Source organism: Colletotrichum gloeosporioides, assembly GCF_011800055.1.
Source record: "Colletotrichum gloeosporioides strain Lc1 chromosome Unknown consensus_54, whole genome shotgun sequence".
Lineage (NCBI taxonomy): Eukaryota > Fungi > Ascomycota > Sordariomycetes > Glomerellales > Glomerellaceae > Colletotrichum > Colletotrichum gloeosporioides.
In genome coordinates, this window is record NW_025544699.1 from 665,900 (window position 1) to 689,291 (window position 23,392).

Consider the following 23,392-nt stretch of genomic DNA (forward strand, 5'->3'; position numbering starts at 1 on the left):
ACAGGGCATCACGCATTATCAAGAAAAAAGCAACGCAGGCATGAACTCATCACACTTTCTCTCTCCTTCCAACTTGTCCAGCAGGTGTTGGGGAGTGCGGCGGCGGTGCGATTGTTATCTCGGCATTTTCAGGAGCTAAGGGGGTAGAGATGGAACAGTAAGCAACTTTGCTGCAAAGCGTGCTTGGTTTCTCTTGGTATCTCTTTACGGTATTCTGGGTTTATTTTTGTGGCAGCCGATTCTCTTTTTTTCTTTCTTCTGGGATGGACCACCATAGCCAGGCAGAGAGACACATGTCAATAGACGGAATCTTCATTGCAGATCACACATCCTTTCAGCTCCACGATGCCGCGCGCAGACTGGGGCCATCATCGTGAGAACATGGCACCATGGCTTGGGGGACCCTGGTGAGCTTTCATCTCCCATTTCCCCATAAACCCACCGTGACAGCTCCCGATCCGTCCAGCAGTATGCCGAGGGAACCCCTCTGGCCTTGCCCGAAGGAGCCGGTGCCGCTCGCTGCCTGCCGCAAGCTCATGGCAAGGCAATGTCCCTGCACGGCGAAGCAACGGCTAGCTTTGAGGCCAGCTCCCTTGCATCAGACGACCTTCCACCCCAGCCCTATCAGAATCGTACCACGCTCACGTCCCCCGCACCGTCCTCGCCGACAACCCACCTCTCATCGCCCGCCAGCGTCGCCCCCGACATGACGGCCCTCCACATGTCATCCGGGAACTGCACCTCTGCCCGGCCTGCGTCTCCACCGTCCTCCACTGCCTCGGCCGTCGTGGTCCCACCACCACCAGCAGAGAAGGACCCATCCACACTCGCGCTGACCGTCTCCATTGCAAAGCACCGCCTGCCGCAGACCCGCACCCCCGCCGCCTCGTCGACGACCTCGGCGACCGTGAGGTATGGGAACTCCTCGTGGCGCCAGCAGGGGGCGCCGGTGGCTCGTCCAGGGCTGTTGCTGGAGGAGGAGGCGGGGCAGAAGGACCTTTCCGCGTCGCCCTCGGCGCCGCACTCGTCGACCCGCGCCGGGCCGAGAGCCGTGAGCGGGACGCCGGTGCTCCGGAGAAAGTGGCGCGCCGGCGGGGCCTCGGAGGATTGCGGCCCCGCGGCCCACTGGTGGTCCTCCTCCTGCAGCACGACGTTGCCGCCGCGGGCCTCGCGGGTCGTGTCGAGGACGAGGCGCATCAGGCGCGGTGTGTCTCGCTGCCGGATGCCCCAGCGGTCCAGGTCGCTGTTCGCCAGGCGCAAGACGATTTCCGGGCCGGCGTCGGTGGCGGGTTTGTGTGTGGAGGACGGGTCGAGGGAGGGCCTGTACGCGGAGGGGCCGTTGAGGGACCACACGACGAGGCGCTCGAGGGGGTTGTCCTCGCCCCAGGGGGAGCGGGTTGGCTGGTGGGCGTAAAGGGCGTAGTGCGTTGCGTTGTGCGTCGAGAAGAGGCGGTCGGAGGGGGAAAGGGGGAGGCCGAGGTAGTGGATCTTCCACTCCGAACGGAACTCGACGGTGGGAGGGGATGGCGCGGAGGGGTGGAGGGGCGAGGAGGTGGTGGTCACGGTGAAGGCGGACGCGAAGTGGCGGTGGGCTGTTTCCGAGTCGTTCAAGGGGTGGGAGCCGTCCTCTTCTGCCCACTCTATGACCAAGATGTGATGCGAGAGACGGACGCGACGGACGATTTTGGAGGACCAGTCAAAGGGGACAGTGGTTTCGCTATTTGATGAGAGGTCTAGGGCTTTGAAGACGGGGGGAGAAGAGGGGGCGGGGTAGATGATGATGCCATCGGAGCATGTCCACCTCCGGTCTGGGAGCTGGAGGGGAAACGTCATTTCATCGCGGCGGAGGGTGCGATTCCAGGGATTGAAGGGGTAAAAGCATTTCGCATCTTTGAGAACCGGAATCGTTGAGAGAGCGTGGTACGTGCCGGATGTGAGGCTGTGGTAGCGGCGGGCCACGGAGGCAAAGATGGACGGCCAGTCTGGATATGGTTCTGTTGCCAGCTCCGCATCTGGCACCAAGGCTGGTTGGCTTTCGGTTGCTGACGAGATTTGGGATCTCAGAGTGCGGCATTCTAAGGATCTGGGGAAGAAGACGTGGAGGAGCGCCTGGGACAGGTCTGGTCTTGTGAGAGCCGCATGAGACGCACGGGAGACGCGGCGGTTGAGGACTATCTCGCGGGGAGCCAAGTGGGTGAGTATGTCGAGGAAGAGGGTATCGGGAAGGTCTGTCAATTGAAACATCGTGACCGGCTCCTGCAGCTCCTCCTCCTTTCTTCAATCGGGCCGCAGACGAAGGATTATTGATGGGGTCTCGAACGAAGATGGTTCGAGCCGTAAGTGAATACTACAAAGCTATAATAAAACTACAGGCCATTCGAATGCGAGTGGCTAACACGGATTTGGCATTCGTCAACCTTGTGTCGAGTGGAAGCCAAGATGTGTTGTCGCCGCAGGTGCTCTGGAGGCTTGGATGAAGTTGGGATGCACGTCTGAGACGACCGAGAATATGGATCCATATTACTAAGGCGTTGCAGGCCAGCTAGATTGGCTTCCTAATGGTCAATTTTCGCAACCGACCAAGGTCTCATCAACAGATTCAGATTTCAAATCTCACAATTAGATGTGTTCATGTCGAGATGCTTCATTTTGGCAACTATGAAAATACAAATAACTCTCAACCTCATTTATCATGCGTGAACTGCTTTAAATGCCTCATCCTTTTGATCAACCTGACATTCCTTTTTCAGTCCAGCCGGTTACTTATCAAAACCCTTGAGATAAGTTTCATTAGCCCGTGTAATTCGAAACCAAAAACACCGTTATCGCTCCATCGACGGCTCGACACCCGGCTGCGGATAGCATCCCGCAAAAAGCGGGACCGGCCCCGCCGACCGGAAAGTTATCGGAACCGGACCGGGCATCGGATACCCCTCCAAAACATGATTACGATTGGGTGGGCATGGAGACATCGGCCTTCTGCGACACAGCGTCGGCGCTGGACCACAGAGCGGTGACGGTCTTCTGCTGAGTGTAGAAGTTGATGCCCGGCTTTCCGTAGAAGGTGTTGGCACCGCCGCCGGCGATAGACTTCTTGTTACCGGTGAAGGAGAACATGGGCAGAGGGACGGGGATAGGCACGTTAATGCCAATCTGGCCAGCCTCGATGTTGCGACGGAAGGTCTCGCCGGTCGCACCGGAGCGGGTGAAGATGGCGGTGCCGTTGCCATACTCGTTCTTGTTGATGAGAGCAATGGCATCGTCGAGGGTCTCGACGTTGAGGCAGACCAAGACGGGTCCGAAGATCTCCTCCGTGTAGCACTTCATGTTAGGAGTGACGTTGGAGATAATGGTAGGGGCGACCCAGTTGCCGTTAGGGTACTTGGCGGGCTTGAAGCCACGACCGTCAAGCAGGATAGTGGCACCTTCATCCTCGGCGCTCTGAATCAGGCTCTCGATGCGCTGCTTGCTCTGGGGAGAGATGACAGGGCCGAGATCGGCACCCTCCTCGAAGCCACCGTTGACGCTGAGCTTCTTGGCCATCTCGGCCAGCTCGGGAAGCCACTCCTTGGTCTCGCCAACCATGACGAGGGTGCTGAGGGCCATGCAGCGCTGGCCGGCGGCACCAAAGGCGGCGCCGACGACGGCGTTGAGGAACTGGTTCTTGTTGCAGTCGGGGAGGACGGCGGCGTGGTTCTTGGCACCCAGGTTGGCCTGGACACGCTTGCCATGGGCGGAACCCTTGTTGAAGATGTACTCGCCGGCCTTGTTACCACCGACAAAGCTGACAGCCTTAATAGTGGGGTCTTCGAGGATGAAATCGACCGTCTTGTGGGCACCGTGGACGACGTTGACAACGCCCTCGGGGAAACCTGCCTTCTGGCAAAGCTCGGCGAGGATCATAGCCGCACCGGGGTCGCGCTCGGAAGGCTTGAGGATCAGGGTGTTGCCGGTAACGGTGGCGATGGGGATGCACCAAAGCGGAATCATGGCGGGGAAGTCTGGACAGTTAGCTTCACTTTCACTCATCACTTACACAAGAGGCAACTCACTAAATGGGCAAATGGCAGCCACGACACCCAACGGCTCGCGGTAGCTTCTCGTCTCCATGTCCTTGGCAACCTCCAGGACCTCACCCTTGAGGAGCTCCGGGGCACCGCAGGCGGCCTCGGCGACCTGCAGGCCACGAAGAACGTCACCCCTGGCGTCGGCAAAGGTCTTGCCCTGCTCGAGGGTAATGCTCGCCGCAAGACGGTCCCAGTTCTCACGGATGAGCGCGACAAACTTGAACATGATCTGCTGGCGGGCGAGCACGCTCATGGCGCGCCACTTGGGAAACGCCGCCTCGGCAGACGCAACGGCGCCCTGGAGCTCCTCGGTGGTCATCTGCGGGACGCGGGTGACGAGGTTGTTGGTAGCAGGGTCATGCAGGTCGATGAAGTCGGTGGCCTTGGAGGTCACGAATTGGTTGTCAATGAAGTAGGGGGTATCTTCGGGCTTCGCGATCTTCTCGTGGGTGTTGGGGAAAGACTCGGCCGTCGAGGCGAGAGCAGCGTTGAGGTGCTGCGCCGTGGCGTGTATCCTCCTCGCCGCAACGGCGGGAACAGACTTGGAAGCCATTGCTGGCGACGAGAGAATGGATGAGCGGGCGAGAGAGAGTCCAGAGGAACGGCGGGCACCGGTAGTGATGCCTCGAGAAATGGCTCGACGCATTGTGAAGAGAAGAAGGCGGGGGAGGGGAAAGGGAGAGAGAGGTTAAGAAGGGGCAGCTCGGCTTGAGGACACAATTGGCAGACTAGAAACAGATGGTGCAACAATTGTCGGTCAGTTCGTCCCTACTGCAATGCACACTAGACAGAACCAATTATCAGCCACGTCGACGGAGGCCGGAGTCGAGCGACATCGTAGTCCCTTATAAAGTCCAAGGGAACGCGGCGAGCTCCAAGAGTGTGGGGAAAGGTTGGGGTGGGGTAATGATAACGCTGCTTCGGATCCCTGCCCAGTTCCCCAAGCTCCCACGGTTGACCTTCCCTCCTTTTCCTGCCGAAGCCGGCCCAAATGCCGCCATAAACCGAGTGGCCGAGCGTCAGGTGCACGCAAGCCAGCGGCGGGGAAAATCATAGGCGTAGCGTATCCAGCGTAAACGGCGCGATGAGATTCAACTGTCCCGTTCTTAAGCGGAGAACAGACCGGTGGGCCTCTACCTTGATACAGACCCGACACAACTCGACAGATCCTGGCTGCCACCATCTCCCCGCGGGATTCAGATTACCTTATCCGTGTCACTCGCGGACACATTCCAGATTTAACTGCGCTCCAATCTCTCTCTCACTCGCATGACATCCAAGAGTATTGGTCAATCCTTTTTTGGTTTGCTAAGGTTGCTATAATACACCTACGCCATGCTTCTCTGCCTGTCCCTCTCATGACCAAAACAGACATATAGTGAGGGAGGTTAACTGAAAAAAAAGCAGCATCCGTATACCTCTTCCTTCCTGATAGTGGGACCCTGTTGCTCTGCTTCAGACAACTGCCACGGCCCGTTTTTTCACCGAGAGTATCAAAGAGAAAGCGAGCTAATTCACATTTCCACCTTCAGCCACGTTCATTTACGAGGAGCTTCTGGTGTTGCGCTTTGTGGCCTCCTTGGCGGTGTCGGCGCCAGAAGCGACGGCCTTGGTGGCCTTGTCCTTGACCTCCTTCGCCTTGTCCTTGGCGTCGGCGGCGGCCTTCTTAGCGGCAGGGGGAGCGCCACCAGAGCTGGCAAGACCGACGATGATGGCGATGAGGGTGACGAGAAGGGCACCAATGCCACCGGCAACCTCAGGGACGAACTTGATGGCCTGGATGGGGTCCTTCTGGGCGATGGTGATGAAGAGGTCAAGCTTCTCCTTGATGAAGTGGACGGGGTCGTCGAGGAACTTCAGGTCGTTGGGGGACTTGGGCTTCTCGGCCTCCTTGGGCTTGTCAGAGAGCTCAGCGAGCTGCTCAATGGGGTGCTTCTCCTTGAAGGACTCCTCGGCAAGCTTGGCAGCATCCTCGACGGAGTGGCCAATGTAGATGTTGTCGAAGAGGATGTCGCTCTGCATGGTCCAGATCTCGAAGCCAATCTGGTCAACATGTGTTAGCAGGTGATGGTCATTTCAAAGCCAGCAAATTGAGATGAAACTTACAGCTCCCATGGGCTCGAAGTTGGCAGGGGTCTTGTCCTCGAAATAGTCGGGGTTCTTGATCTTGCGGGGAGCCCAGACGCCCTTGTAGGCAGGGTTGTCGATGTAGGGGGCAGTCCACTTGCCCTTGTAGTCGGGGTTCTTCTTCATGGGCTTCTTCCAGGGGCCGCAGCCAGAGGCCTCGGAGCACTTGGGGTTGGGGACAGTAGGGGCGATCCAGTCACCGTCCTCCTCGTCATCCCAGTCCTCGGGCTTCTGGGCCTCAGGATCGGGAATGGTGAGAGGCTCCTCCTCGAGCCAGTCCTCGGGCTTGGTGGCCTCCTCGTCGACAATCTCGTAGGGGGCATCCTCATCCCAGTCCTCGGGCTTCTTGGCCTCGGGGTCAGCGATGCGGGCCTCGTCAACCCAGTCCTCAGGCTTGGTGTCCTTGGCGTCGTCAATCTCCTTGGGAGGGTTGACGGCGGGGGTGAAGTCCTCGAGAAGGGAGCCAGTCTTGACCTGGTCGCCGTTCTGCTGGATGATGTAGGTGTTGTTGGGGTGAACAATGAGGGTGTAGAGCTCGGTGGTCTTGACGATGCGAGCGGTGGGGGGAGAGTTGAGGTGCTTCTCCTCGTACTCGCCAGTCTTGGGGTTCTTGTGGTTGAAGATGAAGTGGACCTTGTTAGTGTGGCCGCACTTATCAGGACCAAACATGATCACATAGGGAGTGGCGTTGGAGAACTCCTCGGAGTGAAGAGCCTTGTTCTCGCGGAGGAGCTTGAGGTAAGCACCACCACACTCGAGGCCATCTGGTGGAGGATTTTGGTCAGCACCGCACAAAATTGAGTGGTCGAGTGTTGGGGCAAGAATGAGACTTACTCTGAAGCTTGACCTCGTACTGGACAACGAGAGTCTTGCCCTTGTTGTCAATCTTCTTGGGGAACTTGGCGGAGATGGCGTGGTGAGCAGCGGGGTTCTTGACAACAAGACCCTTGTCGCCCTCCATGCCCTTGTAGACCTTGGGCTCCTCAACAGCCCACTCGCCAACGTAGGCCCATTCCTCCTCGTCCTTGCTGTCCTTCTTGGCGTGGGAAGGAGACCATCTCTGCTCCCAGTCGTCGGTGAACTGCTCAAGGAAGGGGGCCTTGAGGGTGGTAGGCTGCAGAAAACCAATTGTCAGCAGCTTGCTACTTGCGAGGTTGGAAGACAGGAAGAGAGTCAGGTGCGGAGAAGCTTCCCCAGGCATCCGGACCGCTGCCACGTGCATTGAGCTCGTGCCTTCAGGCCAGATGCCGGCACACGGCGGCGGTGAGGGGCGATCGCAACAAAGAGGGTGCTGTCTAGTAGAGTGAGAGAGACGGAGAGGAGCAGCTTACGGTGAAGGTAGGAATCTGAGGAGTGACCGAGGTAGCGGACTCAGAGGCAGTGGAGGCCTTGTCGTCGCTCAGAACCTTCTGGGCATCGTCGGCGTAGGCACTGCCAGCCAGCAGAGCCGCGGCCGCGACAGCTGTAATCTTCATGATGGAAGAGACCGTTGGACCAGGTGGAAGAAGGTGTGGGAAAGATGAGAGACCTCAAGCTTGGTAGCTTAGGTAGGTACGGGTAGGCAGAACTGTCAATTGAATGACAAAGTCGGTTGCTCCCAGCGCGCAGGTGTACGGAGGAGAATTGATCTGGTGAGGAATTTCCCAAGGAGAGGAAAATAAGTTTCGGAAGAAGGAATGGGGCGAGCGAAGGGAGACGGATTTATTATCTGTCTGTGAGGCAGGAGCCAGCAGAGGCAGGTGCAGGTGCAGGCGGGTGGTGCAGGCGTGGGCGGGTTGTGCTCAACGTGTCCTTTTTTTTGGGTAAGGTGTCGGCAAGCAGCTGCACCCAGAAAAGGCCAGCTGGAGAGAGCTATCACCTCTCGGGGTAAAGCATCGCACTGCTCTGCACCGGGAAGCACCTCACACAAAGAAATAAAATTGGGGAACCTACCCTGCTGGGCCTGGAGGGTGCTAGGGGACCAGCACTGGCCGTGCAGCGCCTCACCTTACAACTTCAGGGGTCGTCGGGGTAGCCCTTCAGTGCTCACCTGCAATCCCGGCGGAGGAGGTGCTGCTCACCGCACCAGCCCACCAATACAATGCCTCGCAGTGTGTTCTGGTACCTTTTACAGTGGGCTCCGGCCTGTGGCTGACTGGCTGGACAAAGTGCGGGGACGCGGTCCAGAGGCCCAGGGGTGGAACCCACACCTGCTAGCAGTGAATGGAAGGAGGGGAGATTCAAGGTGCTTCGATGAGCTTCCAAACCACCGCTGCTCATAGCCTCATCCCGGTCTGCTCTGGAACTGAAGACCGAGCTTTGGATGCTCCTTCCCTAGCTGGCAACATGGAGTATGGTCCTAATTTGTCATATTCTATTTGAGCAGTTTGCATGTCACTTGGTCAGAGTTGTTGATCTGCTTGCTCTACTATGTATTGCATAAGGTAGTCCTCAGATGCCCTGCCCACCTGGTCTGAGATGGTGCGCCCTACCAGCCACCAACATGGCGGGTGGTCCCGAGCTGTCTGGGGCCCAATGGATGCATGAAGTTGGTCTCTGACAGAGGGAACTCTGAATTACCCAGCATAAGGGACGCGGGCTCAGATATGCCTCGGCCCACGCCTGACACCAGCCCGCAATGCGATATCTCGGGAAAGTTTCAGCGTCCCAACGGCTGGGCAGGGCATGATGCTGTTTTGGGTAGGTAGGCGGGCTGCGGAAATGGGCGATATAATATCACCCAGACTCATTCCTTCAATCGCAATTATTACCGTCAATCTCACCTCACTATGGGGCACCCAAAATGTACCCACCCGTAAGTGGCAGCACTGACATGGCGCATCTCACATATCCGTATCTCTGTCGCCCGTAGTCGGAAAGTGGTTAGGTGTCCTTTCGCATCGACTGCCCTGCGCCAATTCAGCCTCATCTGACGGGGCTAGCCGCCGATTCTTCACCGGTCTGTCACATTAGCCTTTAGTGCGGTCGACTGCCTATCCGCATATCCGCCAACCCGAATCTCTGTCTTGTTCCTGTCTTAGTAAGCCGCCGTCGTTCAGTCGCTGGTGGAGGGGACAGGCGAGCACAGAGACCCCGTTCGAGAAACCAACGCAGCCAGCCAATCGATAGCCGCGGACTCGTTCTCGCATCCCACCTAGCGAAGAGACCTGTTCTGTGCCTTGCGTGCTACCATGTGGGGAAAAAGGAAGTTGTCACTGGCCAATTGAGCCTCACCTGCATGAGCGAGTGTGTGGCTGGTAGAAAATTTCCGTGATCTGAGCGACTTGCGATACCTGATTGTGACGAATTTCTTCAATCTCCCTTTTTGACAACAAGAAACGTTTGAAAAAAGAAGCGTGCGACTGCTGTATTTCGCGTGCATTGCGCCAAAATTTCCCGAAAACCATTGCGCTCGTGGCCGAACAGTCTGTTCCTGCGCCTTTACCCCGCGACTCATCCTCACCCACCCGTCGCTCGCTCATCTCATCTCACTCCACAGCCCATCATGGCTTCCGCCGGTGAGATCGAGAACCCCGACCAGCTTGTTACCTCCGAAAACCCGGAACACCCTGCCAACCTCATCCCTTCTCTCTGCGCAAAATTCTGGCATCTCGGCTGGGTGACGGGCACCGGCGGTGGTGCCTCTATTCGTGATGGGTAAAGAATCTCCCCCAAATTGTCCCCCTTCGCCCTCGTGAATACAACAAACCGCTCATAAAGAGCCATTGTGCTGCTATTATTCACATACAAGATTTGTTTGCCGTACTGTTTCCCCTCAGAAACCATGCTCTACACACTTATACAAACACCCCCTACAAACACGATCACACACTTACACCCTCCAGCGACCTCGTCTACATCGCCCCCTCGGGCGTCCAGAAGGAACTCATGAAGGCTCAGGACATCTACGTCCTCTCCCTCGCCGCCCAGGAAGCCTCGCTCAAGAACCGCGTCTACCTCCGCTCCCCGCCCTCCTACAAGCCCTCGCAGTGCACACCGCTCTTCCTCGCCGCCTTCACCCGCCGCGGCGCCGGCTGCTGCATCCACACGCACTCCCACTGGGCTGTCCTCGTCACGCTCATCCTCGAGGGCCGCGGCCCGGGCAACGACAAGCTCTTCGAGATCAACAACATTGAGCAGATCAAGGGCTTCGGCAAGGGCTTCCAGAAGCAGGGCAACCTCGGCTACCACGACACGCTCCGCATCCCCGTCATCGAGAACACGGCCCACGAGGAGGACCTGACCGAGTTCCTCGAGGAGGCCATGGACAAGTACCCGGACACCTACGCCGTGCTCGTCCGCAGGCATGGCGTCTACGTCTGGGGCGACAACGTCCACAAGGCCAAGACCCAGTGCGAGAGGTGAGTAAATCAGTTGCCTGATGTATTGACGCGCGGAGTTGCCCTCCATCTTGCCTCTCCTCGTGTCTCAATGAATCGTCATATGGCTAACACGGCCTGGTTTAGCTTGGATTATCTGTTCCAGTTGGCCGTTGAGATGAAACAGCTCGGCGTCCCCTGGCTCAGCGACATTCCAGTCACCGTACCTACTAGGAAATAGATGTAGCGTGATATCAATAAACCAGAAGAATTCAAGTTTCCACTTTACCTAAACCATGCCAGAGGGACCCTTCTCAATATCGATGGCGGGGTATTACAGGGTCGACGGCTGACACGCTCGCGCAAGGGAGGATGTTGCCCAGTAAGTTTTACACCAACATATCGGGTGCACGTTGAGGTGTATCACAAACAGGCTGCCAGGGCGGTGGGATGATTGATGATTTGCAGCAGACGATCTCTCGTCCACTGGCACATTACGATTGTTCCATATAGTCTGCCTACTCATTATTGACCGCATATACAGTATACATCTCCCAAGTGGTATCTTTCCATCATCACCTCCTTAGATCATCCAGCTCATTCGTATTTTTCCAACCTCAGATGCAAGAAACGAAGAATGCCTGTTCCATTTACAGAAGGGCAGCGGCGACGACACCGATGACACCAAAGGCAGCGGAGCCAACGAGGGCGGGGGCAGCGTTTCCGGTAGAAGTTCCGCTGGCAGCAGAGCCGGTGCCAGTAGCAGTTCCAGAGGCAGAGCCAGAAGCGCGGGTAGCAGAGCCGGTGGCGGCAGCAGTCTCAGAGCCGGTAGCAGTGGCAGCGGAGGCAGAGTTGCCGGAGCCGGAACCGGAGCCGGAAGAGCCAGTGGGGTTGGGGGTGCCGCCGCTGGTGAAGTAGTACTCGGAGATGCAGCCGTCGCGGCACTTGGCGAACTTCTCGGTGGCAGCGGCAGATCCGTCACCCTGGTCGCAAGCGGCAACGCACTCGGTGGTCTTGTTAATCTGGTCGGCGTTGGGGCTGGGGACCTGTATGAGCAGCACATGTTAGCGATCTGTGATACAATCTCTGAGAAAGCTTGGCTTCATGGCGCCTCCGCCAGGGAGGCACCCCAAACTTGCAGTGTCAGACTTACAGCAATGCACTTGGCCTGGCAGTTGACGTCGGTGGCAGGGCAGGCAGCCAAGCACTTGGTGATGGCAGCCTGAGCGGAAGTCTCAGCAACGGCGGCGCTGGAAGTGGCAGAGGCCGAGGACTGGGCGCTGGCGACAACGGCAAAGACGCCGGCAACGAGGATGGAGGTGAAGCGCATTTTGGCTGGTGTTTGTGTGATGTATTACACGGGTGTATTAAGAATATCGATAGTCGGTATTGGGTCACACAACGAGAGTGATTGTAGCAGGCGTAAGGCAACGAACGTAGAGCAGAGGCTGAAGAGGGAGGGAGAGAAGGGAGAAAGGAATCATGTGGATGGACTGGAGGTGGGTTTATAATAGCGTGTGCCCTGCGGGTGGTCTCTCCTCCTACACTAGGGGGAGGGAGAAAAAAACCCATACCCATCTCTCCAGACGGGAAGTCGACATTGGACCAGGGCTTTTTCCTGCTTGGGGGTGTTGACAACCTGGGAAGCCAAGGTCCGCCCCAGGTGCCATGCTATGATTAGCCTCGAACTGGAGCGTTGCCGCCCCCCCTTCTTCTCGTGGCTTCTCATCACACCCACCCCATCTCTTCAGCTGATGTCTTGTTCGTGTCCTTGGGCCCGGGTATGCACACTTGTGCCTGCACGCAAGGGCGGTGTCTGGAGGAGTGGCTAGACGGGGTCTTGGGTGTGAGCTCAGAGACTCTAAGGATACGGATACCCAACGACAGCACCGAGGGCAACAGCCAAGCAAGCCCAAGACTGCGCGGGAAAAGGCTCTGTCCTCGGTAAAGCAACGAGAAAGCGAGTGACTTGTGAGCCGCCCTTCAAGCCGGTTGCCCAGTCCCTGTTGCTGTGGGCAGAGACGCAAAAGCCAAACACAAGCGAGAAAGGAGAGCCATAGCAAGGTTGACTGACGATCGAATTGGATCGCGCCGCGTCCGGGGAAAGATTGGGGCCTCGAGACCTGCAGGCCGCCGCCCCTGGCCGGTCGATGGATTGTCCCAAGGAGGTTAAGGCACACGCCGTGCCTGACGTTAAATTGAAGAAGGTTGCCAGGTACTACTTCACGTAAGATTAGAGTAAAGGTACCTCCCGTCACCTTAACGGAGGTAAGGTAGGAGCCATTGAGAAGCCATTGGAAAGGTCGTGCTGGGCCCCTGCGAGGGAGACAGAGACCGGGAGAGATTGGGAGAAGGTTCCCTGTGACTCGTGAGGATGCCTGCGTAAGTGGATCTGTTCAGGACCAACTTGCCCAATTTTAAAATTGCGCTGGGCTTTTCCCTTTGGCGACTGTCGTGCACCCCCTCGTCTTGCCATGTTGATTCGCCCGTCGCCTGCTCCGTTCTCCATTGGAAGGACTTGCCGGGTACCCATTATTACATCAGTGTGGAGGGCCGTTGGTCTGGTGGTCTGTTCGTATTCCACTCTCGATGTTGTCGAGGCCTCTATCGAACCTTGCCACGGCTCCATCCACCATTTGTTGTTTGTTTGCACGCTATTTTCCTCCGAGGCGCTTGGGATGGCTGACTTTTCGCGAAGTACCAGGCCAGTGTGGTGTGGCAGGCGATTGACCTCGACTCGTGCAGACTTCGGACGAAGTTGGGTTGACAGCCAAGCAGCGGCCAGGGAGGGGGGACGAGAAGGAAGGGGAAAAAAAAAATAGCACTCGTTGGCCGTGACACGAAAGAAGCGCGTCTCGAGGAAATGCAAGGTTCCTGGGAAAATGGTACCGTATCATTGGCTCAAGTGACCTGCACCTGTTTCAGGGCCCCAACTCGACAGCGCACCTCAGTCGACCTGTTGACGGAACAAAGCGCTGATGCTAGAGCGCCACGCTCTATGCCACCACTGCAGTAGCTCCGTGCCTGGCCTGCAGACTCGATTTTCTCGACGGCCTTCGTTTTTCTGCTAGAAGCAACAGACACTGGTACGAATGCCTGTCTAGGCCAAATTTCGGAACGTCCAGGAGGAATCAATGCAGCCGTGTGCCAACGGTCTGTTCTGAGGAGTCCAAAATGAGCACTAAATGCGAGGAAGTCTTAGCGAATCCCATCTGCCGCCAAGCTCGGGTCGTATGTACTTTCTCCTCCCAGGCACCTAGGCTCGACAATGAGTCCAAGGGAATAGCGATGATCCTCCATTCTTGAAGCGGCATCGGTGAACTCTTCTCCATCAGTCCACTGGGAATACTCCCCAAAGGCCCCTTGCGACCTAGATTCGTTTCGAACAACAATGAGTGACGGCTTCCAGCAGGGACGGCATGGACACCCGTCCAAACGAACTAATATCGGCCAGTTTCATTTGCGCACTTTACTCCCGACCGACAGCCGATCATCGTCATATGCCGTCACCCGTGAGCCAGCGCCGACTCCGACACGGCAACGACTTACACAGGACCAGCGGGCTGGCATGGAGGGGGTGCGCAGCGCCGTTTGACACATACACAGCATTCTCACGACCGCTCACATGCCCGTCGTCAGCAGCGGCGAATAGGAAAATGCAATGCCCAGTCCAGCGAGTGTGTTCACTTCGCCTCATAGGATTTGCGTACGAAGTGCATGAATACGAGATGCCCATCAACCACACCACTCGGTCCTGGATCTACGATCTACATCCTCCGGATATAGTACCACCTCCCAAGACATCAATGCCGTGCCGGTAGGCCCGTACGAGCCACCACACCCGCCTGAGAGGAGGCGCCGTCTGGCCTCCGTGCGTGGCGATGCGCCAGTCCAACTCACGTCCTTCTCCCGGTGTCATCGAAGAACGATTTGGAACGCAAAAAGGAATCCGTTCTGTCGTGTGAACGTCGACCCAAACGAAGCCGGTACCACCCCCGGCTGCGACTACACAATTCTTTTGGTAATGGAAATAAACGAAATGGCACCGGCTGCATGGACCAATGTTGCCGCCCTGCCCGACCAGCCCATGGCCCGGAAATTTCACCACGTCATGCCGTTCTTCTTCCATCCGAACGTTCATGGACTTTTAATGCGAAATGCGGCGACCCCTGCGCTGACTCTACGCCATCTTATTGGTCACTTGCCCAGCAGTTCTCGACTGCGTACTAGGAAGCGGGCATTCCAACGACGTTCGCCAGATGTCAGAATAAGCTCAGCAGAGTAGGACATGCGACGAGTCGCAAATCCGCCATCTGAAGTGAGACTGGTAGGGAGACCGGCTTGAATATCAAACCGGCAACGCCTAGTTTCAACGAAAGGCTAGTATCAGGAACAAAGAATAATCAACGGGGCATCTGACGGTTCAGAGACATGATGTGCGCCACCCCCAGGTCACCCATGAGTCGAGAGCTGGAACTACCAAGGCGTGAATCAGGTATTTGACCATGTGATGATATTTCTTCTTCTAACGAGACCGTCGGGCTTTTCGCGCCCAAAAGATGCCATGCTAGCCTTGCACACCTGTCTGACTTTACAGCTCATCTCTCTGTCTAACCTCCTCTTGCGCCCCTTGCTTTAGATCATTATCGGGCACCGGGTCAACCATGACCTCAGCATCAGGCTTCTCGTCAACAACACCAACGCCATCTTCTGTCGTCGCTTCTTCGCCGATCTCCGCCGGCATCTCCTCCACAATCTTACCCACCTTCTCAACCAGCGATTCGGGATCCCCACCGACCGCCGCCGATCGTTGAGGCTCACGCACTTCCAATGTGGGCAAAGACTCGTCAGGGAGACCCTCGACGTCAATCTTTCCTTCGCCCCCAACAACCACCGACTCCGATGCGCCCCCAGAATTGGCGTACTTGACAACCGCCCTGCTGCTGCCAATGCTAACATTGAACATCAACCGCAGGGGCAGCCAGACTAACCACCACATTGGCCCGTACAGCAACCTCCTGAACAACAACCACGCTCCCGTGGCCATCAACATGTAGAGAGCCGTCTGCAGGTACCACGTATCACTCTTCTGCGACCGTAACAATGTGCCGAGAAGATCCTTTGAGCTCGCCAACATTGTGTCGAGGGAGCCGTACGACTCGTTGAGCTGCTTCAGCGCCTGCGATGACTCTTCCAACGCCTGATGCGCAAACTCGCTCCTCGCCAGCTCCGCGGCGATCCGTTCGTGCGTCTGTCGCAGCGCATTCGTGACATCGTTGCTCGCCCCCACCGTCTGCTTGTCGTCCTCTGTCAGGGAGCTCGTGTTCCAGTCGTCTTTGGCCTGGCGCACCTGCCGGTGCCGAACGATGTCGGGCAGCGGTGCCTTTTGTGCGCCGAGAGACGGGGAGGATGCTTCGGACACGGGTTGTGAATAGGACTGCAGGAGGAGCTCGCGCTCGAGGCGTTGCGCCTGTGTGAGGTTGCGCTTCGCTGTGAGCTGTGCCTTGCGGAAAGTGACTCGAGAACTACATTCGCAAAGAGTCAGTATAGATGCCTTGAAAAAGCCAGGCAAGATGTTCGTGAACACGGAAATTCTTTACCTCTTCAGCTCCTGCCTTAAGCGGTCGAGGCCATCTTTAAGCCGCGTCTTGGTGTGTTCCGCCTCGCTTCCCGGTCGCCCGTCCCTTAGGTCCTCAACCTCTTCGCCCAAAAGCTCAAGCTCCTCCTCTTCTTCCCTCAAGATCTGACTGATCTCGGAGCTTAGCTCTGCGCTGACATCGCTGTCCTCGTCCGCGCCGAGCGGCACCGAGCCAGGCTGAAACTTGAGATTCTGGAGCCTGTCGATGAGCTCCTTGAGCTGCCCCGTGGTCTCTTGCAGGGCCGTCAGGCGCTCCTGCAGACCCTCGAATGACATGTCGTCTCTGTATTTCGGCTTCTTTTGTTTGCGGAGTTTCAAGAAAGCGAATAATCAGGAGGCGTGCGGCGAATGTGGTGGTTTTGGCTTCCTAGGGAGTAAACCTGGCCTTTCAGTGACGAAATGTCGTACCTAAGTGGGATCGCCACACCACCTATGCCTCTGACCCCGATACAGTAATATGCAGTAAAGCCACCCGAACATAAGCCACAACCGCTGTCCAAGCTCCCGGCCCCGAGCCACGCGGAAATTTTGGTGACAGCTTCAAGATTCCGACCGCAGGGCCCTCAGAAAAAAAGCTCCCCCGCCCTGAGACCCCTCCGAGAACGAGCAACAGGACATAGGAACCAATTGGCGTCACTGCCCAACACCGTCGCCCACGATGATCACCAAATTCATGACCGAGATCACCACAAAGTTCAACCCTTTCTCTCCGGCAGCAAAGTCCGCACGCCTCTTCCTGTCCTTCATCCCGCCCACGGCCCGGTCGACGGGCATGGTGATCAACACCCAGCTCCTGCCCAAGGGCTCAACGGAGGCCCCGACTCTGAGCGTCAAGTTCAGTATGTTTAGTCCCGCCTGACCCCGCTCGCTGCGGCTCTACGGGCTGCGATGCAGACCAGAGGAGCAAGCACTGGGAATAATCAGAAGCTAATTGGAAACTTGCAGAGGACGGCAAGGTGATGAACCTCGATTGCGAACGCTTGGGAGTCAAGAACCTCATCGAGGAGGTCGACCGACACTCTCGTGGTCTGCAGAAGGCCGCCGACTTGACGGACTAAGGTGGGACATGGACGGAGTGTGTAATATTATGGCATTTGCATGTACGGTACGGCGTTTATGGGATGGGCATGAACAATATCCCCAGGGAAATGTCGATTGAAGTATATATGGCGGCTCAAAATGTGTAGCATGTGTACGAAGCAGAGTGAGGGGCTTAATACGTAGCCACTGGCATGCAACAGGGCCGCCCACGGGGCTCATTTCCCAGCTCATCTTGATCTCACGCGCATTTGATCTGATATCATGTGTGGAATTTTTACTTTTTGGTATTTCTAAGTTGACGCCTCCTCACAATCGGTCTTCGACTTTGTTTTCAATCGCATTTACTAGCAAAGCGACAATACTTCCATGGAAAAGGAGGCGTCCGCTCGTACCTGCTCAGGCCGGCACTGAGCACATTTATGCGGAGGCACCGCTGATGAAGAACCACTTGTCGATGGACGCGTCGATCTTCTCGGCGGGGAGCTCCTGGTGCTGGGGCAGAGGGGGGAGCTGCTCGGGGGCGGTGCGGGCGGGAGAGTGCTGGACGGTGACGTTGGCGCTGTAGGCAATGGTTAGTCGATGTGCTCTTTCAAAGGGTTTTGTCCAGGTGTCGCGTGATGGACTTACGTAGAGACGGAGCCGGCAGCGGTCTTGCCGGTGATGAGTCTCTCCCAGGCCTCGCCGCACTCACGGACGACGTCCATGGCGTAGCTGCGCGATATGTTAGCAATTGTCCAAATATATCAAGTCATGATCGAGACCAACCTCTTGTTCTTGCACTCGCCAGTGAAGGCGAACTGGTTCTCGGGCTTTCCGTCAGGGATCTTGTAGATGCGGAACCACTCGTTGGTGGCACGGAGAAGGCCGGGCAGGTGACGCTCGACGTCCTCGACGTCGTTCAACTTGGGAGCCAGGGGGTCGTTGACGTCAATAACGATGACCTTCCAGTCGGTCTCCTCCTCGTCGAGAAGGGCCATGACACCGAGGACCTTGACCTGCTTGACCTGGCCGGTGTAGCCAACAAGCTCACCGATCTCGCAAACATCGAGCGGGTCGTTGTCACCCTTGGCCTTGGTCTCGGGGTGGACAGCGTTGGGGTCCTCCCAGGTCTGGGAATGGGTTAGACATTGTTGTGTTCAGCGGTTCTTGGGACGGCAAGCTATCGTACCTGGGGGAAGGCACCGTAGTTCCACAGGTAACCCTTGTGGGGGAAGCAGTTGCGGACGTAGCGAAGCTTGCCCTTCTTGATGTCCTGCTTGATGGGGTTGAGGAGCTCCTCCTTGGAGATCTGTGTTCAAAGTGTCGGTCAGCGCCACATGCCCATTGTGTGTGTTTCTCCCCCCGATTGGAATCAACAATGTTTGCAATTGCCAACAAAGGCAGCTGCGTACATGAGATTCATTGAGGGGTTGAAGGCCAATCATACCTCAAGCTTGGCGTTGGTCCAGCGGGGGATCTCGACGACCATGTTCAGGATGGTCTGCTCGGCGTTGGCGTACAGAGGAATGTCGTGGAAAGGAGAGACGGGAACGCCATCCTTCTCGACGTAGACGCGGTGCTCGAGGGTGTTGGGAGCACCGACCTTGCGGACGGAGTACTGAGAAGCCATGGCGGTGTCTTGCTTGTGCAGGCTCGGGTCAGAGTCTTTGGAGATGGTAGAGAAGTGGCGGGCAATCTGAGCGGTGCGCCGGGAGGGAATTTTGGATTTAATATCGGCTGCAGCAGATTGTGATGGAGGAGGAGGGGTGCTGCGGTTGGCGGATGATGCAAGGAGGGATGGAGGGGGAGGGGTAGCAGACCCGGCTGTTAGCTTGGTGCGTGCCGCCAGGGTTGCTGAGTGATTGGCCCGGGACGGGGCCTGAATCGGGGACAGAGGTGAGAGGGTGGAACGGGCGCTGGGTCGGGCGGACGGTACGACGCCTGGGAGCGAGCCTGAGCCTGAGCCGGAGGGTGCCTTCGCTGAGAAGAGACGCGTCTTGGTGAGCGTTGGCTGCAGCTTAATGCCTCGTAAGAGCGGCATGTATACAGTGGGTGAATGGAAAGACGGAAGAAGGGAAGGGTGTGGTAGATGGGGATTAGGGGGTTTAAGCTCTGTTACAGCACACGTCTTCAGAGGGGATAACTGCTAAGTCGGTCTGTGAGCGGTGTCTGCATCCGAGGTTCGACGGGAGAGAAGAGGTGCGCCAGGCGCTAAGGCGAAGATGAAGCCGGACTCTCAGGTCTCGTTGAGCTCGGTAGCTCGGTGGTTCTGCGGTGGGAGGGGCGCTGGAGCTCTCACCTTCGGATTTAGAAGCACTGCGCCGTACACGCGGCAATCGGGGCTGCAAGTCTGCTGTTGATACAACGGGGCAAGCAAGGCAAGGGAAGAAACCGGGAGAATCTCCTGGTCTGCGTTCTGGGTCTGCCTCTCTGTGTCTGGGGCCTCTGTCGCGACAGCAACCTTGCCGAAAAATCTTTACCAGCCTCAGGCGCTATTGTCTGATCCCTGTAAACTGCCCCTCAATTACCCCTCCACCGCATTTTGGACAGTGAATGTACAACGCAGTATCCATGAAGTGTCATGGCTGTATCGAGTACAGCAAGGTTATGAAGCCAATTGAGGTTCCTGTGAGGTGGCAAAGCTGTACAAGTAGATCTGGGTTTGTACACGAGGAGCCAGCAAACATGCCGAGTTGATATCGAGCGCTTGAATCGCGGCATGTTAGCTACTGACCGACATTCCAGCTTCACATGTGAGAGCTGTGGCACCTTGAGGTCCTCCCCAACGATTTGGCTCGGACAAACCCCAAGCTCATCAAGCCCATTCAAAGCTGGTTCTTCAACTACGTCTCCTTACCACGTTTGTATTGACATGATAGTTGTTGGCGGTTGAGGATGCAACAGGAATGGTAGAAGCGGTCGTTCGCTGGCAATCTCTATGTCTTCGTTGTGTTTGTTCTTGTCATTATAACTGCACTTGTTAGTATCACCCGCAAAGTCTGTCCTGATTTGCGCCGTGCATCACAGAGAGGCAAAGTATAGTAACTGCTATACGTTCTAGAAGGTGTACATAGAAAAGACTGCCCTAGACTGTTATTATCATTGCATGTAATCTAACTCTACTGATTCGGGTCTGGTCAAATCTCCCTGTAGTAGAAATAGCCTGTTAAATCAGAGAATCATCGACAACGCCAATAGAACCAAGTAATGCAGAGTCTTGGGCAAAGGGTCGGATTTAATGAGACCTTCCAATGTCATGAATTCGATGTTGAAGAAAGATTAGGTGGGTCCATTTCGATAGACGCTTATCGATAAGGCACGGCCTGTCACTTTTCTCCGTTGCTAACCCGTCAAGGCATCGCCGCATAGAAGATCCTCACGCGCAAGACTCACATCTTCTCCAGTCGCAAATTATGTGGCATAATATCTGTCCCTGACATGTCGGTTCGCACTATCCTCAGAAACATGGCATCCGATATCAAGAGAGTTCCTATCCCCCGTCGCGGGGTCGACTACAGGGGCAAGATCGTCCTTGCGCCGATGGTCCGCTCCGGCGAACTCCCCTCTCGCCTCCTAGCCCTGCACTACGGTGCCGACCTGGTCTGGGGTAAGTCGCAAACACGCAAAAGCACAATGACTCAACTGACAAGTCCATAGGACCCGAGACTGTCGATAAAGCCATGATTGGCACCACGCGCCGAGTAAATCCCGTCACGAATACGATCGACTGGACCAAGGTTCCCTCTTTTGGCCAGAAGAACCCTCCTAAAACGAATCCCGAAGCTTTGATCTTCAGCACCCTCCCTGAAAAAGAGGCCGGTAAGCTGATATTTCAAATTGGAACGGCCGACCCTGAGCTCGCAGTTCAAGCGTCAAGGCTCGTTGCGGCGGATGTGGCCGGTATCGATGTCAACGCTGGCTGCCCCAAGCCCTTCAGCATCAGCGGCGGCATGGGCGCGGCCTTGCTGAAGACTCCGGACAAGCTCTGCGCCATTCTGGAAGCTCTTGTCACGAACATCATGCCCGAGTTTGAAATTGGCATCAGCGTCAAGATCCGTCTGCTGTCCACCCCCGAAGAGACAGAAGCTCTGGTACGAAGACTATGCGCCACTGGCATTACCGGCCTGACGATTCACTGCCGAACGACTCCCATGCGCCCCAGAGAACGCGCAATCCGCAACGATCTCCGCATGGTCGCTGAAATCTGCCATGAGTTCGGTGTTGCCTGTATCATGAATGGCGACGTTGAGGGCCGCGACCATGCCGTGGACCTCATTAAGGAGTACGGCGTTGACGGCGCCATGATCGCCACGTCTGCAGAGGCGAACTCGAGCTGTTTCCGTTCGGGCGTCGACGGAGGCGTAGCATCGTGGGAAGAGGTCGCTGCAACATACGTCAAGTACGCCTTGGAGGTTGCCAACAAATTCGGCAACACCAAGTATTTGCTGTGCCAGATCGTCCCCGGAAAGAGTGGCATGTACCAGAAGATGAACCAGTGCAAGACCTACACCCAAATATGCCGAGCGCTTGGTCTCGACGATCTCATGGATCTTGCTCGGCAAACAGACTGGGACAAGGGCATCGATCCGGAGGGCTCAGGCAAACCAGAAAAAGCTGAGAAGAAGGCCAACCCCAGTGCTATGGCAGCTGGTGGTAACATGAAGGCGAGCCGGGACAACCAGACATCCCGAAAGATGTCTGAGCGAGGGGTCACTGCCGCTGCCGAGTCGAAAAAAGCGGCTGTCCCTTTGCAGACATGAGATGGTGATTTTGACGATTAATCGCGAGGTGGTTTGCATCGAAGGCGTTTAGGGGGGTAATAACAAAGCATAGCGACACAAATATCACAAATACGCCTTTGGCAGGCCAGCCACAGATAATGGGGAAAACTAGATCTTTTTGTACACGACTCCGCATAGTCAGAAATATCAAGAAGCCGAGTGACTTCACTCAAGCACATTTGTTCATGATGATAAATTTTGTGGAATTACAAAGGAACCGTCAGCAGCGGCTCTGGCCGCTTCTGCTTCTATGATACAGTCCCAACCCTTCTTTTATTTGCCCTTCTTCACCCAGTCCTCAACAGTCTCACGAGCATCCGTGACTTTCTCATCGACATATCGTACACCAATCTGGCTGTGAATCTTTGCCGCCCTCAAGCTGTCCTCGATGCTCTGGCGAATCTGGAGATGTCCCTGGGCGATGACAGGGAAGCGCTGCTCGTACTTCCAGGCAAGGTTGGAAACATTGCCCATGGTAATGGGCAGAACAGTCCAGCCGGCGGTGATACCAAGGGCCAAGGGTGCGGTGGCGCGGAGAATGACACTGCGGTTGCGGGTGATGATGCTGCCTGCCATGGCAGCGACGAGGACGTAGATGGCGCCGGGCATCAGCTTCTCGCCGCTCTCGCGGGGAGGTGCCAGGGATGCGATCGTGCTGGTGAAAGATTGCTCGAGGTTGAAGGCGCGGTCCATCGTGCGGTTGACGGCATCCTCAGCGCCGACGGCGTACTGGTACAGACCCAAGCGGGCCTTGCCGATCTGGACGGCCAGACGTTCGGTAGGCGTAGGTCCTCGGGGCTTGGATGGCTCCTCGGCCGGAGGGAGCTGTTCCGTCGGGGGAGGGGGAGGGAGGGTTCCGCTGGTCGGGAGAGGCGCCGGCTCGTCGTAAATCGGCTTCTTAGACTGCGGACATGTTAGTATTGTGTGCGTTTTGACTGGGAGTCCGACTGCAGACGTACCTGGGCGGTCTCGGGAGCTTCAGCATGGACAGTCCGGGGAGCCAGGGCGAATCCCATCACGACGGTCGCTGCCAACGGCGCGGCGCGCTTTTGCTTTCATGTCAGCTGCCGAGTAAACCATGAAGCAACAAGTTATCATAACTTACCCGTTGTAGCAACACTCTAGCAGCCATGGTCCACTCAATTGGTCGATTGAGGGAATTGGATGTTGGTCTCGCGAGAATATTTGGAAGTATGATGTACAGGAAAGTCTCCAGGCCCACGCTGCGGCTATTTCCGGAGCTCGGGAATTCGATAATGCACCTCGCCCAAACCTGGAAGCACCTACGTGAGCACCTGCACAACCTTGCACAAAAATTCGGTCCATGCACCCGCATGCGCAACTAATCGCATTGCCGGCAATTCTACTTCACCCAAACATATTTCTACAATTCCGGATACAGATCCGAACTCACCCAACTCCCCATTTCCTTGTATTCTTACGACTAGATCTTTTGCCCCG

General features: G+C 56.6%; 10 protein-coding genes across 10 annotated transcripts; 3 read left to right on the forward strand and 7 right to left on the reverse strand.

The window, feature by feature from the left end:
• Nucleotides 1-624: 624 nt before the first annotated feature.
• GCG54_00004687 (uncharacterized protein) lies at nt 625-2,244 on the reverse strand (the record flags this gene model as incomplete). The annotated part of the gene is made up of 1 exon (XM_045404732.1): nt 625-2,244. One exon carries the CDS (start codon nt 2,242-2,244, stop codon nt 625-627), a length of 1,620 nt encoding a protein of 539 aa, XP_045262675.1.
• Nucleotides 2,245-2,946: 702 nt separating this feature from the next.
• Nucleotides 2,947-4,713, reverse strand: GCG54_00004688 (putative methylmalonate-semialdehyde dehydrogenase [acylating]; the record flags this gene model as incomplete). Its single annotated transcript, XM_045404733.1, has 2 exons — nt 2,947-4,001; nt 4,053-4,713. The coding sequence occupies 2 exons, from the start codon at nt 4,711-4,713 to the stop codon at nt 2,947-2,949; spliced, it is 1,716 nt and encodes a 571-aa protein (XP_045262676.1).
• An 896-nt stretch (nt 4,714-5,609) lies between these two features.
• Nucleotides 5,610-7,669, reverse strand: GCG54_00004689 (Calnexin-like; the record flags this gene model as incomplete). Its single annotated transcript, XM_045404734.1, has 4 exons — nt 5,610-6,110; nt 6,174-6,958; nt 7,029-7,308; nt 7,526-7,669. The coding sequence occupies 4 exons, from the start codon at nt 7,667-7,669 to the stop codon at nt 5,610-5,612; spliced, it is 1,710 nt and encodes a 569-aa protein (XP_045262677.1).
• Nucleotides 7,670-9,678: 2,009 nt separating this feature from the next.
• On the forward strand, nt 9,679-10,733 carry GCG54_00004690 (Methylthioribulose-1-phosphate dehydratase; the record flags this gene model as incomplete). Its single annotated transcript, XM_045404735.1, has 3 exons — nt 9,679-9,830; nt 10,019-10,534; nt 10,640-10,733. The coding sequence occupies 3 exons, from the start codon at nt 9,679-9,681 to the stop codon at nt 10,731-10,733; spliced, it is 762 nt and encodes a 253-aa protein (XP_045262678.1).
• Nucleotides 10,734-11,142: 409 nt separating this feature from the next.
• GCG54_00004691 (uncharacterized protein) lies at nt 11,143-11,822 on the reverse strand (the record flags this gene model as incomplete). The annotated part of the gene is made up of 2 exons (XM_045404736.1): nt 11,143-11,538; nt 11,646-11,822. 2 exons carry the CDS (start codon nt 11,820-11,822, stop codon nt 11,143-11,145), a joined length of 573 nt encoding a protein of 190 aa, XP_045262679.1.
• A 3,261-nt stretch (nt 11,823-15,083) lies between these two features.
• Nucleotides 15,084-16,406, reverse strand: GCG54_00004692 (uncharacterized protein; the record flags this gene model as incomplete). Its single annotated transcript, XM_045404737.1, has 2 exons — nt 15,084-16,017; nt 16,093-16,406. The coding sequence occupies 2 exons, from the start codon at nt 16,404-16,406 to the stop codon at nt 15,084-15,086; spliced, it is 1,248 nt and encodes a 415-aa protein (XP_045262680.1).
• A 382-nt stretch (nt 16,407-16,788) lies between these two features.
• Nucleotides 16,789-17,188, forward strand: GCG54_00004693 (uncharacterized protein; the record flags this gene model as incomplete). Its single annotated transcript, XM_045404738.1, has 2 exons — nt 16,789-16,969; nt 17,076-17,188. The coding sequence occupies 2 exons, from the start codon at nt 16,789-16,791 to the stop codon at nt 17,186-17,188; spliced, it is 294 nt and encodes a 97-aa protein (XP_045262681.1).
• A 400-nt stretch (nt 17,189-17,588) lies between these two features.
• Nucleotides 17,589-18,780, reverse strand: GCG54_00004694 (Inorganic pyrophosphatase; the record flags this gene model as incomplete). Its single annotated transcript, XM_045404739.1, has 5 exons — nt 17,589-17,730; nt 17,799-17,882; nt 17,937-18,280; nt 18,340-18,459; nt 18,598-18,780. 5 exons carry the CDS (start codon nt 18,778-18,780, stop codon nt 17,589-17,591), a joined length of 873 nt encoding a protein of 290 aa, XP_045262682.1.
• A 1,835-nt stretch (nt 18,781-20,615) lies between these two features.
• On the forward strand, nt 20,616-21,910 carry GCG54_00004695 (tRNA-dihydrouridine(20) synthase [NAD(P)+]; the record flags this gene model as incomplete). The annotated part of the gene is made up of 2 exons (XM_045404740.1): nt 20,616-20,757; nt 20,808-21,910. 2 exons carry the CDS (start codon nt 20,616-20,618, stop codon nt 21,908-21,910), a joined length of 1,245 nt encoding a protein of 414 aa, XP_045262683.1.
• Nucleotides 21,911-22,204: 294 nt separating this feature from the next.
• On the reverse strand, nt 22,205-23,063 carry GCG54_00004696 (uncharacterized protein; the record flags this gene model as incomplete). The annotated part of the gene is made up of 3 exons (XM_045404741.1): nt 22,205-22,834; nt 22,891-22,983; nt 23,037-23,063. The coding sequence occupies 3 exons, from the start codon at nt 23,061-23,063 to the stop codon at nt 22,205-22,207; spliced, it is 750 nt and encodes a 249-aa protein (XP_045262684.1).
• Between the last annotated feature and the right edge of the window lie 329 nt (nt 23,064-23,392).